General features: G+C 40.8%; 1 protein-coding gene across 1 annotated transcript; it reads right to left on the minus strand.

Moving 5' to 3' along the window:
- Positions 1 to 4793: 4793 nt before the first annotated feature.
- Positions 4794 to 9975, minus strand: msl2a (MSL complex subunit 2a). The gene is made up of 4 exons (XM_034195218.1): positions 9844 to 9975; positions 8972 to 9230; positions 5806 to 7217; positions 4794 to 5460 (listed from the first exon to the last, which is right to left on the minus strand). The coding sequence occupies exons 1-4, from the start codon at positions 9874 to 9876 to the stop codon at positions 5158 to 5160; spliced, it is 2007 nt and encodes a 668-aa protein (XP_034051109.1). The 5' UTR covers positions 9877 to 9975; the 3' UTR covers positions 4794 to 5157.
- Between the last annotated feature and the right edge of the window lie 3367 nt (positions 9976 to 13342).

Raw genomic sequence — 13342 nt, forward strand, 5'->3', positions numbered from 1 at the left:
GCTGACTTAACATGCTTAACTATTAACTGGAAACTTCAGTAAAACATGTCAGCTACTACAACCCCTAGCAAAAATTATGGAATCACCGGCCTCGGAGGATGTTCATTCAGTTGTTTAATTTTGTAGAAAAAAGCAGATCACAGACATGACACAAAACTAAAGTCATTTCAAATGGCAACTTTCTGGCTTTAAGAAACACTATAAGAAATCAGGAAAAAAAATTGTGGCCGTCAGTAACGGTTACTTTTTCAGACTAAGCAGAGGGAAAAAAATATGGAATCACTCAATTCTGAGGAAAAAATTATGGGATCATGAAAAACAAAAGCACGCTCCAACACATCACTAGTATTTTGTTGCACCACCTCTGGCTTTTATAACAGCTTGCAGTCTCTGAGGCATGGACTTAATGAGTGACAAACAGTACTCTTCATCAATCTGGCTCCAACTTTCTCTGATTGCTGTTGCCAGATCAGCTTTGCAGGTTGGAGCCTTGTCATGGACCATTTTCTTCAACTTCCACCAAAGATTTTCAATTGGATTAAGATCCGGACTATTTGCAGGCCATGACATTGACCCTATGTGTCTTTTTGCAAGGAATGTTTTCAGTTTTGGCAAGATGCATTATCATCTTGAAAAATGATTTCATCATCCCCAAACATCCTTTCAATTGATGGGATAAGAAAAGTGTCCAAAATATCAACATAAACTTGTGCATTTATTGATGATGTAATGACAGCCATCTCCCCAGTGCCTTTACCTGACATGCAGCCCCATATGATCAATGACTGTGGAAATTTACATGTTCTCTTCAGGCAGTCATCTTTATAAATCTCATTGGAATGGCACCAAACAAAAGTTCCAGCATCATCACCTTGCCCAATACAGATTCGAGATTCATCACTGAATATGACTTTCATCCAGTCATACACAGTCCACAATTGCTTTTCCTTAGCCCATTGTAACCTTGTTTTTTTTCTGTTTAGGTGTTAATGATGGCTTTCGTTTAGCTTTTTTGTATGTAAATCCCATTTCCTTTAGGCGGTTTCTTACAGTTCAGTCACAGACGTTGACTCCAGTTTCCTCCCATTCGTTCCTCATTTGTTTTGCTGTGCATTTTCGATTTTTGAGACATATTGCTTTAAGTTTTCTGTCTTGACACTTTGATGTCTTCCTTGGTCTACCAGTATGTTTGCCTTTAACAACCTTCCCATGTTGTTTGTATTTGGTCCAGAGTTTAGACACAGCTGACTGTGAACAACCAACATCTTTTGCAACATTGCGTGATGATTTACCCTCTTAAGAGTTTGATAATCCTCTCCTTTGTTTCAATTGACATCTCTCGTGTTGGAGCCATGATTCATGTCAGTCCACTTGGTGCAACAGCTCTCCAAGGTGTGATCACTCCTTTTCAGAGGCAGACTAACAAGCAGATCTGATTTGATGCAAGTGTTAGTTTTGGGGATGAAAATTTACAGGGTGATTCCATAATTTATTCCTCAGAATTGAGTGATTCCATATTTTTTCCCTCTGCTTGGTCTAAAAAAGTAACCATTACTGATTGCCACAATTTTTTTTCCTGATTTCTTATAGTGTTTCTTATAGCCAGAAAGTTGCCATTTGAAATGACTTTAGTTTTGTGTCATGTCTGTGATCTGCTTTTTTTCTACAAAATTAAACAACTGAATGAACATCCTCTGAGGCCAGTGATTCCATAATTATTGCCAGGGGTTGTAGAAGTAGAACATTTGTATACCTTATTGGTTCCACCGACTGAAATAAAGGGAAACAAACTGCCCTCAAATGGGCAAATACTCAAGGTATTTTTCTTCAAACACACTGATTTGAAGAAAACTGTCCATGATGCTGCTGTGACCTCTATAGACATGGCAATTCCTTTTTGGGAGAGAGCTAGAATCCCACTGAGGGCAAAGCAGCATCTGATCACAAAGTTAGAAAAGGTGTTCGGAAAATGGAAAACATTGAAAAAGACCAAGAATCGCAATACAGACAAGCAGAAGAAAGATGAAACAGTGTTTTGTGAATCTTTGGAGGACTTGTTTGACATGGCACATCAGGATGTCCTAACAATGATAAAGTTTGAAGATGACAGACAGTTCCTACTTGCTCAGCAAGAGAAAGGTAGAAGGGGATGCATGGCAGGTATAGATAAAATACAAACTGCCAAAGAACAAAGAGCAGAAAAAAGGAAAGCTGCAGAAGCAAAATACAAAGAGAAACTGGAGGAGCCTGGACCATCTAATGTCTCACTACCTGACACTGTCTCCAGCCAGAGTGAAGAGAACACAGAAAGTCCACATGAAGAATTTGTTATGCCAGTGCCACAAAAAGCCAGTAAAATTAAAGCTGTTGTAACACCAGGACTTGCAGCAGCATTGGATAGGACCAAAACAACAGACAGAAGTGCCACCTATATTCTGAATGAAACGGCAGCAAGTCTTGGTCATGATGCAAGCAACTTAAATATCATTATCATGTAAAGGATGTTCTCTTATGTTACACAGCTGTATAATTGGTTCTTGTGCTGATTCATACATTTTTGAATATTAAGTACTGCAAGGCATAAAGAATATTATTGTTTGGAGCTAGATCAAAATATATGTGGAAATATATAAAGCATAGACTTATTTAAATTTATCAATAATGAAACAGTATTTCATCAATAAAATGAAAATGCAATGTTTGATTGTTACAAAATCTTCGCTACCCCAGTATGTAGGTATTGTAGGAGCATGATACATGTACGAGAAGAACTGCATCTCACAATTCGTTTTAGTGTTAACTATTTTATGGGATATGAAAAGATTTGATTTTCCAATGTATTGCCATAATTTCTGTCCTGACATATCAATATTAAACTGACAGAAATAATTTGGAAATATCTGGAAATGACCATACTATATGACAAAGTTATTGCCAGCAAAATCTTTAAGGGCTGTGTGCTACCAGTAAAAATTATTAGAGTTTTATGAAATTGTACATGATGTGTTTTTATGTTAGGTGCAACAAATTTAGGGGGTGAGACTTGAAGTTTTTTGAAAAAAAAATTTTGACCATTTTTATGGACCACCCTAATGACAACCTATGGCTTCAGTTTATCTACACACAAAGTACAATCCACACGTATTGGAGAGGGTAAGTTTTCCAAGACTGTCTAAAAATGGAAACACCGTAAGCAGCTGTGTGTGCGAGCCACAGCTGGGAGGCTCCTTGTTATGGTCTGGCCACATGTTGCTCCTATTGCTATGGTAACCAAGAACAGTTTTAGTTGTGATTTAGTCAATCGATCACACTAAGTGCTTACAAACTGCCGTCCACCTCCGCAGACATTACAGTAAATCTTAGTGATTGGTGGCCAAGTGCTTCGATAAGCTTCATTAAGCTGCCCACATCAGTCAAGTTCATTAAGACAAATTAATTAGCTGACAGTACTTGGACTGGGAAAGAAATGAGACAGAAGAGAATGGGCAAGGGGGGGTAAAAGGCAGATCTTACAGTGTTGAGTGATAACTTCTCTACAGATTAGTCACACGATGCATTCACAAGTACACTTTGAACATATAGTAGATTAAGGATTAGTGAGAGCCGTTCGAGTACCGGTTATTCTCAGACATGGAGTTAATAAACTCACTAGAAAATGTGAGCTATTATAATGAAGTGTTCTGTTATCATTATGCATGACACAAAGCCTAATGTGGGGTCCTACTGCCTCTTGCAGTAGGTCTGTGGTCTACCACTTAAAAAAAAACAAAAAAAACAAACAAAAAAAAACTTAATAGCTGCTTACATGTTAAACTACAGACAGGCAACACCACACGCAGGCACAGTGCATGAGGCTATGGTGCACCCATGCCACTCCCTGCACTTAACCCAACACAAGAGCAGACTGCAAAAGAGGGCCTCATTTCCTGAATGCATCTTAAATCCAACTGGATAATAAAACTACCATTAAGAGGTGTTCACCAAAAAGCATTCCAAGTTAAGATGCCTGTAAAAATTTGAAAAGTTAGCACAGCTTAATGAGTACCTCCTTCCACCTGTGGAAGCTTAGTCTGCAGAAGCCCTGGAAAATACAGGCGCAACCAAGGAACGTTAGCAAGCGCTGATACGCCGAGTCTGTCCATCATGTGAAATGGTCAAAAATGTGTGGGAACGAGACACAACAAATTAATTTTGATAACCAGGACATGTGTTGTTAAAGGGGTCATTTTATACACCTTTTCAGCAAACTAGTTTGCAGTTAATTCACCCAACAGACCCTGAGGTAATGCATACTACAAATAACAATAAATACAGGTCTAAGAAATGACGCGTTTCTGTGGCTGTTTTCTTTAAATGGAAGCCAGTAGCCGTTTACCACACCCTCTCCCTGAAAGGAGATGGGGTAGGATCAATGGCTGAACACTCTGTTACCCTCCCACACACCATCTGGGTATGTCAACCACTTCACATATGGATGTCTAAAACATATGTCACAGAAGTGTAAAACCAACGATTTGGGGCCTAAGGTTTTCATACAGCAGGACTATTTCTCCATGCAATGAGAGAACTCTGGAAGATGCCAACTGGAAGATGAAGATGCCCAACTGTATTTAACTCTAAAAGATAATTAAGCCAATTTTGCACAATATGACCCCTTTAAAGTTTATAAAACTCACCGTCAGTAACGTATAATAAAAATTAGCAAACCGAAAACATCGACTGACACCTGCATGTAAAATTTGAACTTTCATGAACTGTCAATCTATTTTGTATTAATCATTTCTAGTGTTTTGGTATCTTAATTCCTTTTCAACAGATGACTGACAGTTAAAAGCATGTTACTACAAATCAGCACCATGGACAGCTGACTTCTGAACTCTTCACAACATGCATCTGCACCTACTCTTAAAAGTTGCTTTGGGAAAAATGTTCAAAAAAAAAATTAAAAAAAATTTAAAGCCACTTGTAGAAACAGTTGTACAAAACACCCTTTACCCCTAAGACTGCTCATTATCAGGAAACGCGGCCCAGGACAGACCCATAGCTGCCTCTATTCGCCTACCTTCTGGTGGGGAGGTACATGTCATTTGACAAACACAATAGTCAGCTGTCACATTCAACAAGCACCAAACTGTCTGTTTTGGGAGTTCCAGCCTCTCATCCAATCAGCAGCTCCAGACTGTCCTCATAGTTGGGATCTTGCGGGGGGCTAGGGGCCAGGAAGGCCGTGGTCACAGGTGTCCCTGTTGCTGTAGCAACATTAAGGAGGGTGTTGGCGCGGATGCTGGTGGTTGCCGGGTTGCGGAGGGCTGCGGCAGCTGTGATGCTGGTGAGGTTGATGCCGAGTGTGAGCCGCGTCTGCTCCAAGGCTTTCTCTGGCACAGCAAAGGCCTCCAGCTTTTTCTCACCGTTGGCCATGTAGGAGTTCTGACAACCACGGCAGATACAATCTAAGCATGCCTGGAAAGACCGATGACAAACTGTCAAGCAAGACTCCCCGCACAGCAGCTGCACAACAACTTGTGATCTGAGTGTGAGCGATTTTGACTATAGTCAAGATTAAACATATAGTACTTCAAAACATGAAAGTGGCCAAGGACAAGGATTTGACTTTGTAAATAAAATATTTCAAGACATGTTTCCACACACCATTAATCACACATTAATGCTGTTTAGGACAACTGCTGTGATAAGACGAAAGTTATAAAACGTCACTACAGATAGTAGATGAAAGGCGCTGGTTGCCATGGTAAATGTATGTGACTTCATAATATAATGTTTGTGCATACAATATAGACATCTCACCTTGCGGTTTGAGTAGCAGGGACATCGCTGTCCCCGACAGGTCAGCACTGAAGGATTCTGGGTGGCTCTGCCGCATTTACAACCCTTCTTCTCCACTGGCTTTTTATATGGCGGCCTGACAGGGGAGGGGGGCACCAGACAGCCTGACAGCAACCGCTGGTCTTTGCTGCGATCTTTTGTCTTGACACTGCCACCACTACGACCCTTGGTATTAGCCTTCTTAGGGCCCTGGTCTATGTGCTTCCTGGCACCTTTACTGTGGTTCGGAGAGGGGCGGCTGGCCTTGAGAGGTGCCCCATTGTGAAGTGATGAGTACATGTGCGATGGTACAGTTAGGCAGGATGTGTGTGCTTGTGTGTGCAGTGTGTGAGAGGGGTTGGGAGTGTGTGAATGTGAAGAGGAACCCTGCAGGATGGATGTAATAGGGAGGGGCTTCACCTTTTCCCTGTCACTCTCAGAATGAGACCGTTTGCGGTTAAGGCGAACTGGTGGAGACTTAGATGCTAGAGGAGGCTCAAATGAGGAGGTGTGTGTGTGAACACTGTGGTTTCCCATTGTGTTAATCCTGTCTGTGTGCACCTGTGTGTAGTTGTGTGCTGTGTCCAGCTGTATATACATCTGAGCATGAGCTCTGTCCGTGGGTATGTGTGTGTGAGTGTGCGTCCTTTCCGACTGTATGTGAGGAGAATCTCGTCCGGGCTGAAGGGGATCCAAAGTTTGTAACACCTCCTCCACACTGAGGAGCAAGACCTCTCCTTCCTCCAGCTCCCTAGTGCTAGTTTCCCCATCCCTGAGTGAGCACACAGTGCCTGGAGTTGGGGCTAAAGTTCCGGTGGCCAGACTCAGTTCCAGACCACCACAAACAGCATCAGACACAGACAGTCCAACCTGTGACTGTTCCTCTACCAGCTCACATACCTCCAGCTCCGGAGAAGATGGATCCAAATCCTCTATCACTTCTCCGTTGCATTCCTGAGGCCTGTTAGAGCACGGTGGATCAGATGAGGAGCTCTGAGGCACAGCTGACATTTCTGCAGGGACAGGTGGTGCCTCTGTTGGGGTAAGTGACTCTGGGGCAGAGGGATTCACATCTTCCTGAAGTATGCTGGGGTCTTCTGTCTCCACCTCCTCTTGGTGTGACATGAGTACCTCCTCTAGCAAAGCCATAACCTCTGGAGATCCTCCTGTGTGGCTGCTAATTGGATGCAGCAATGCTGAATGAATGATGTATAGGCAGAGTTTCCTGTAGCCCTGAACAAGCAAAGAGAGTTGCTTGTTCTCCTGGAAGCAGGAGTAGTCCTTACACCGACCACACGACAACCTAATCCGCATCTTTTGACCTTTACAGCCCAAGCAGACATAATGCTGACACTCTGGGTGGTTTGGAGAAATGGGATCCTGGAGCAGCTTTTCTAAAAAAAATAAAATAAATAAATAAATAAAAAGAGGGAGGTGTCAGAAAACATATTTTTTCTGTAACAAACTTCTGGCTACATTTTCATTCTTAATTTCAGTCTTCATCATGATCTACGATGTCTCAATATGGATATAGGCAAATACTGTATTTCATGGAGATATTGGCTCTTACAATAATAAACTACATTTTGCCAATGAGGAAAGAGTTAGAAAGTGCTCTGATTACCTGCGTGCTCTGATTACCTTTCGACATAAAATTTTCAGCAAAATTTTGGAAAAAGCTATTATAAATGTTGATGTGGAGGACCGAGGACGTGGAAGAGTTATTAGACTTTCAGACAGAATCCAGAATTAATTCTGAAATCGTGCAGTTAGTAATTCAATTCAAATTTATACAGTGCCAAATCACAGCACAGGTTGCCTCAATACACTTCACAAGGATAAGTAACCTTAACTACCCACCGAGCAAGGACACTGCCAACAGTGGTAATGAAAAACTTCCTTTATATTTTTTGATTACACAAAGACATCAAGGAGACCAGACTAAGTTGGCCATACCAACAATAACCAAATAAATAAAAAAAGCACAACAAAGAATTGTCAAACATGCAAAGACAGATGTTACAGCTAATACTAATACTTATACAGTACAGTGGTCCCAGATAGTAAAAACCTAAATGGTATTCTACTAGCACAACACACATACACACAATATGCTGCATGTGCTTACTCCTCAAAACTGAATAAGCTCTCCTGTGACCCAAGATGCACCTTCCAACAAAATTTCACTGACCCCAGAACATTTTGAGATAAATTGTAAACAGAAAAGCAAATTCTGGTGGATAAAACAATGCAACGTAGAACGTCTGTATAATTTTTGTCTGCAATTCCCCAATTGCAATTCATCCACACCAAATAACGGGCTGGTTAAAAATGCAACTGGATCCTTGTTTAATGAACCCTGCGCTGGCTTGGGATTTGAATTATGATTACTTCTGTCACAACTTAAATGTTACCATGCATTTCTATTATGCATATTTCTGAACTTCTGTTCAGAAATAAGTGACCCAGCTATCGAGCATGTTAACACAAATGGTCAGATCACTATCAACACAAAAATATAATTAAGCCCAAAATTCCATTACACACTCACTAATGGTTTAAAAAAATAATAAGTCACTATTGATACAGTACCACATTCCACCACTTCATATCCAATAACAAACCACTGTGATTATCGTAAAATAAAGACAGCCAGCATATCATCAAAGCTACACAGGACGCAACTGATGAATTACAGTTGTGCATGAACCGTCATGTTGTGTATTATAAACAGTACTGGGTGCTGTTCTAGTGGCAAATCACAATTTGTGTACGTACTGTATCAACAGCAACAGCCTAACAACAAAGATCCAAACTTGTTTCACTGAATCTGATGTTCTTAAAGGTTCTGCCTTTTTCATTTGGAAGTCAAAACAGCAGATCCAGTATCGATCTGCATGTTGATTTGGCACACCTTTTAAACTAGATGCCATTCTTAATGTCACTCCACATTACATGGAGAATGTGCAGGGGTGCTCGTGAATGAATTATTTAAAAATAAATAAAACATAAAAATGCATCAGCACTAACAAGGTAACTTGTTGACTGATGCTCTGCCTCCATGCAATGTTATAAACACTGGCAAACTATGCACTCAGTTTTAATAGTCAAGCCACAATAACGTCATTAACACGTTGATAACACTTACCACAGACGAGGCAAGCGAGGGACTGGCGAAAGAAGGGCAGCAGATTGTACATGTCAGCGAAGGTGTGAGGCTGCCGCGGGTCACACTGCAGCACGGCCCGGCTGGCGGACACATACAGGGCGGTTACATTAGCGGGGTTCATAGCGGGCTTCTCTGCAGCCTCGGGAAACACGGCCCGGGAAAAAAAAGATCCACAGCCACGCGCAAGTCTCAGGGTGGCTGAAGGGGCATAGACTGTCGTGGCGGGGCAGTAGTCAGCCTAATGTGCCGATGCGGGCATATGAATTAATAATAGGCATTGTAACCACACAACGAACACTAGCAGTAAACGCGCTAAACGTTAGCTCTGGAGGGCAGGTGGCCTTGGCATCCCCAGTTTACTGCTGCTACAACTCAGCAACGCCGTTTTACGGGTTGTAACCGAACCTACTTACACCGTTTGTTATAAATATTCACATTATTGCGAAAACTGCATAACCATTACGAATCAAATAACCAAAGGAGCCATGGTCAAAAGTTAGCATTAGCAAGCTAGCGTTAGCTAACGTATCAGTCAAATGTTTTCCATGAATGATGGTCCCTGTTAGCCATACAGTCCATCACACGACGGATGCGGTGTCCCCGTCGATGCACGCTTAAGGGACAAACTCCTATTGCGGTTCCAAAAAAAAAAAAAAAAAATACTCTGATTTATTTAGCAGTTAGCCTGCTTTGGTTAGCATCCCAGGCGCGCACTTGATGTAAACAAAGCTAACCAGCTAACGCCAGCCACATTAGCTAGCAAAAAAATCACCAAAAAGCAATAGGCCCGTCTTATAATTCCCACGTAGCAGGTTAATGCAAGCTGTAAATTGAAGTACTGCAATTCTTACACGTTTTCCCAGAGCACTTGGTGACAAAAACATAGCTACCTAGCCGTTTTACAGAGGTATCAATCACTGGAGTTTCTACTTTTCCTCACATTCAAGACCTCTCGGTGAGAACGGACATCACGCGAGATTTCCTAGTTACCGTGGCTACAGCAACACTCCGAGTTCCCTCCATTGAGTGGAGTATTGTAATATTTAATATGACCAAACAGCAGGGGATAAGATGCATTGCAGTCTGCCTTAAATCCTACCAGTGGAAGCAGCATACCAGATGGAGCAGAGGATGGAGTCAATGATGGCTGTGTGGAAGTGAACCATGTCCTTGGCAGGTTGAGGTCCTGGGATATGGTGGTTTCCAGTAAGCAGAAGGACTCCTTAGTGCTGAGTGCAGAGTCACACAGATCGATGTGTGCAGGTGAGGCTGGGTTCTTTCTGAAGTCCACAACTATCTCCACTGTCTTTACAGCATATTTTCAGGCTGTTATTGCTGCACCAAGTTACCGATTGACCAATCTCCAACTTGCAGGTGGATTCATCTCCCCCAGAGATTAGTCCAATGAGGGTGATGGACTTGTGACTGGAGCCATGACCCAGAATACTCACTCTAGTCAAACAAATTGGACTTTGAGGGGGTATGGTGAATGGATAACCAAAAAGAGTTCATCCATATGAATAAATGTGTATTTTCAATAAAGATTTGGAGAATTTTCAAAAAGTGACCTCATACTGAACCGTGATGTTTATACCAAAGTGTGAACCAAACTGTGACTTCTGTGTACCGTGACACCCCTAACTGAAGCACTTTCAAGAATCACATATCCAGCATTTTCTCCGTAAATTTCTGATAATTGAGACAAATCAATCAATAATTTTTAAGAACCTTGAAAAACAAAAACATTATGAAAGCAGCAATATGACAGGAAGTGGTAAAATCATAAGAGGGTTCAAATGGAATTCAAGATGAGACAATGAATGGAAAAGATTATGAACTTCACAGGCTGTACTATCTGTTTCTCTGATTACACTGGCCATGAACATGCTGGTGAAGTGGAGTACGGAGAGTGCATTCCATATTGAAGTCGAGAACTTGGGGACTTGGTCACTCATCAGTAAGGCATGTATGGATAACCTCTTAGTTGTAACCACTTCAGGGTGGAGCTGCAGGTGGCTAGAATGAGTGAAGCACTAGGTCACCATGGCTTAACCTCTACTTTTTTTTTTTTTTGAGGGGTGGGGGTGGTAATAATTGTTAGTTACACCTTAAGGAGTGCATTGATGTTCTCTCCAGGTGCTCCAACTTCCTCCCACATCCAAAGACAAGCAGGTTAAGTGAATCAAAACCTTTAAATTGACTGTAGGAGTGTGTGCGAATGTGAATGTTTGTCTGTATGTGGTCCTGTGACAGACTGGCGTCCTGTCCAGGGTGTACCCTGGCTCACACCCTATGACTGCTGGGATAGGCTCCATCACCCTTGTGACCCTTAGTTGGAGTAAGCGGATATAGAAAATGGATGGATGGATGGACAGAATGCATGGAAAATTATAATTTAATGTGAATATGTATTTAGGTATTGTTATTTTGTTACTTAAACCAGGTCACTCACAACAAAGGGCACATCTGAGACAAGTAACTCTATTGTGGATTACGAACTACGGTGCATCCGGAAAGTTTTCACACTTCACTTTTTCCACATTTTGTTATGTTACAGCCTTATTCCAAAATGGAGCAAATTAATTTTTTTTCCCTCAAAATTCTACTCACAACACCCCATAACGACAACATGAAAATTATAATTTTTTTTATTATTATTATTTTTGTACTGGTTAAATGTAGTTGTTTCTAAAGAAAGACAGGATTACAAGCCAAACAGCATCACAAGTTACATCACCATAACAAAAAAGTTTTCAAAGGACAAAAAATACCATGTGATACAGGATCGATAAATGTATTGAACAAGTTAATTATAATATGAACCATGTCCTTCAAATAAAGTCCAATCCATCCTCTACCGCTTAGTCCAATTAAGGGTCGCGGGGGGCTGGAGCCTATCCCAGCAGTCATAGGGCGTGAGGCGGGGTACATCCAGGACTGGACGCCAGTCTGTCGCAGGGCCACAAATAGACAAACAAACAGACACACCCACACGCACACCTAAGGACAATTTTTTTTTAAAGATTTCCTTCAAATAAAGTGACCAAGAAAAACAAATCAATAATTGTTGCAATGTAAATAACTGAAATTAAATAATTCTTTGCTAACTTCTTTTTGTCAAAGCCACCAAGCAAGTTTTTTTCTTCAAAACTACTTCTACCTGCGTGTTACAGTGGTCAAAACTTGGAATTAAATCATGAATAAACATAGCCAAAATAAGGGATAAATGACATGTATGAATGCATATGTGTTGAATGCAACATATGCAATATCAATAATAACATTAACTGAAAAATTATGAATGTAAAAAAAAGAGTTCCTCCATTATGGTTGTCAATGGAACCAGGGAACCAGTGCTCCAAGTATTGCTGAGAACAAAAATATTTGGACTCAGGTGAGGACAATCAACAACTTTTGAGTTTGATTTGTCATAATTAAGAGATGGAATTAAGGGTTTTTACTGGCTTTATTTTTGTGAGGTAAAAGGACAGTTTATCAAACGCGGTCTGTAATCATGATATCAATGATCACAACATGGGCTGTCAGCAAGTGTCAGAGGGCAGCAGACAACATCAGCTTACTTCAGTTTGGGGTAGAATAACACAAACTTTAATAGATGGCCATTGACACAACGTTATGAAACCAAAGAGGTTGGATGACACCACCGTACCGAAGAGAAGTTTGCTGCACATCTGGCACAGCACACAGTCCAAACTAATCTGGTGAATTATTATATGAGCCACATGCTCTTGTTTACATTTAAGAGCTTAAGGTAAAATAAAACAAAATAAAGAAATATTTAAGAAATATCACAGATATTTTTAATTAATTTAATGTTTTCTTTGACATACCAATGATTGTCCACCGTTGTGTGATCTTAAGCCACCTCTCCAGCTCAGCAAAGGTCTTTAATTTTCTTCTTCTTCTTCTTCTGTTGGAAGGTCTTCTGGTTCCACCAGTCAACACATTTTGCTGTGTGCAAGGTGACATGCTTCCATACATATTGCAGACAAATTATCAAGTAGGAAAGCTTTTGTTGACTTGAATTAAAAACCCACAAACAGAATCTGACTTCATGCTGTGCTCCAGACAACATTACTCCATTATACAGTGGCTTGCAAAAGTATTCAGCCCCTTGGTGTTTCACGCATTTTAATTTGTTTATGACATTCCAAATACAAAAAGTAAACCAGGCTTCTCAATATAGAAATTTCTATAAATTAATTAAAAATATAAAAGCCAAGATGATGGGTTGCATAAGTAATTAGCCCCTTTGGTATAATACCTGTAAATAATCAGTTTAATTTCCAGTTTTCTTCAGACAAGTCAGGGGATGGATACATAAACATT

The sequence above is a fragment of the Thalassophryne amazonica genome, chromosome 19, assembly GCF_902500255.1.
Source record: "Thalassophryne amazonica chromosome 19, fThaAma1.1, whole genome shotgun sequence".
NCBI lineage: Eukaryota > Metazoa > Chordata > Actinopteri > Batrachoidiformes > Batrachoididae > Thalassophryne > Thalassophryne amazonica.

What these genes read in the sequence shown, in the direction of transcription:
- msl2a (XM_034195218.1), bottom strand. Translation starts at nt 9,876, where the DNA reads ATGTTTTTGTCACCAAGTGCTCTGGGAAAACGT. An exon ending in CCTCGCTTGCCTCGTCTGTG is followed by an intron (nt 7,218 to 8,971) that starts GTAAGTGTTATC and finishes TATTTTTTTTAG; the next exon opens with AAAAGCTGCTCCAGGATCCC. An exon ending in CCTGCTACTCAAACCGCAAG is followed by an intron (nt 5,461 to 5,805) that starts GTGAGATGTCTA and finishes CGGTCTTTCCAG; the next exon opens with GCATGCTTAGATTGTATCTG.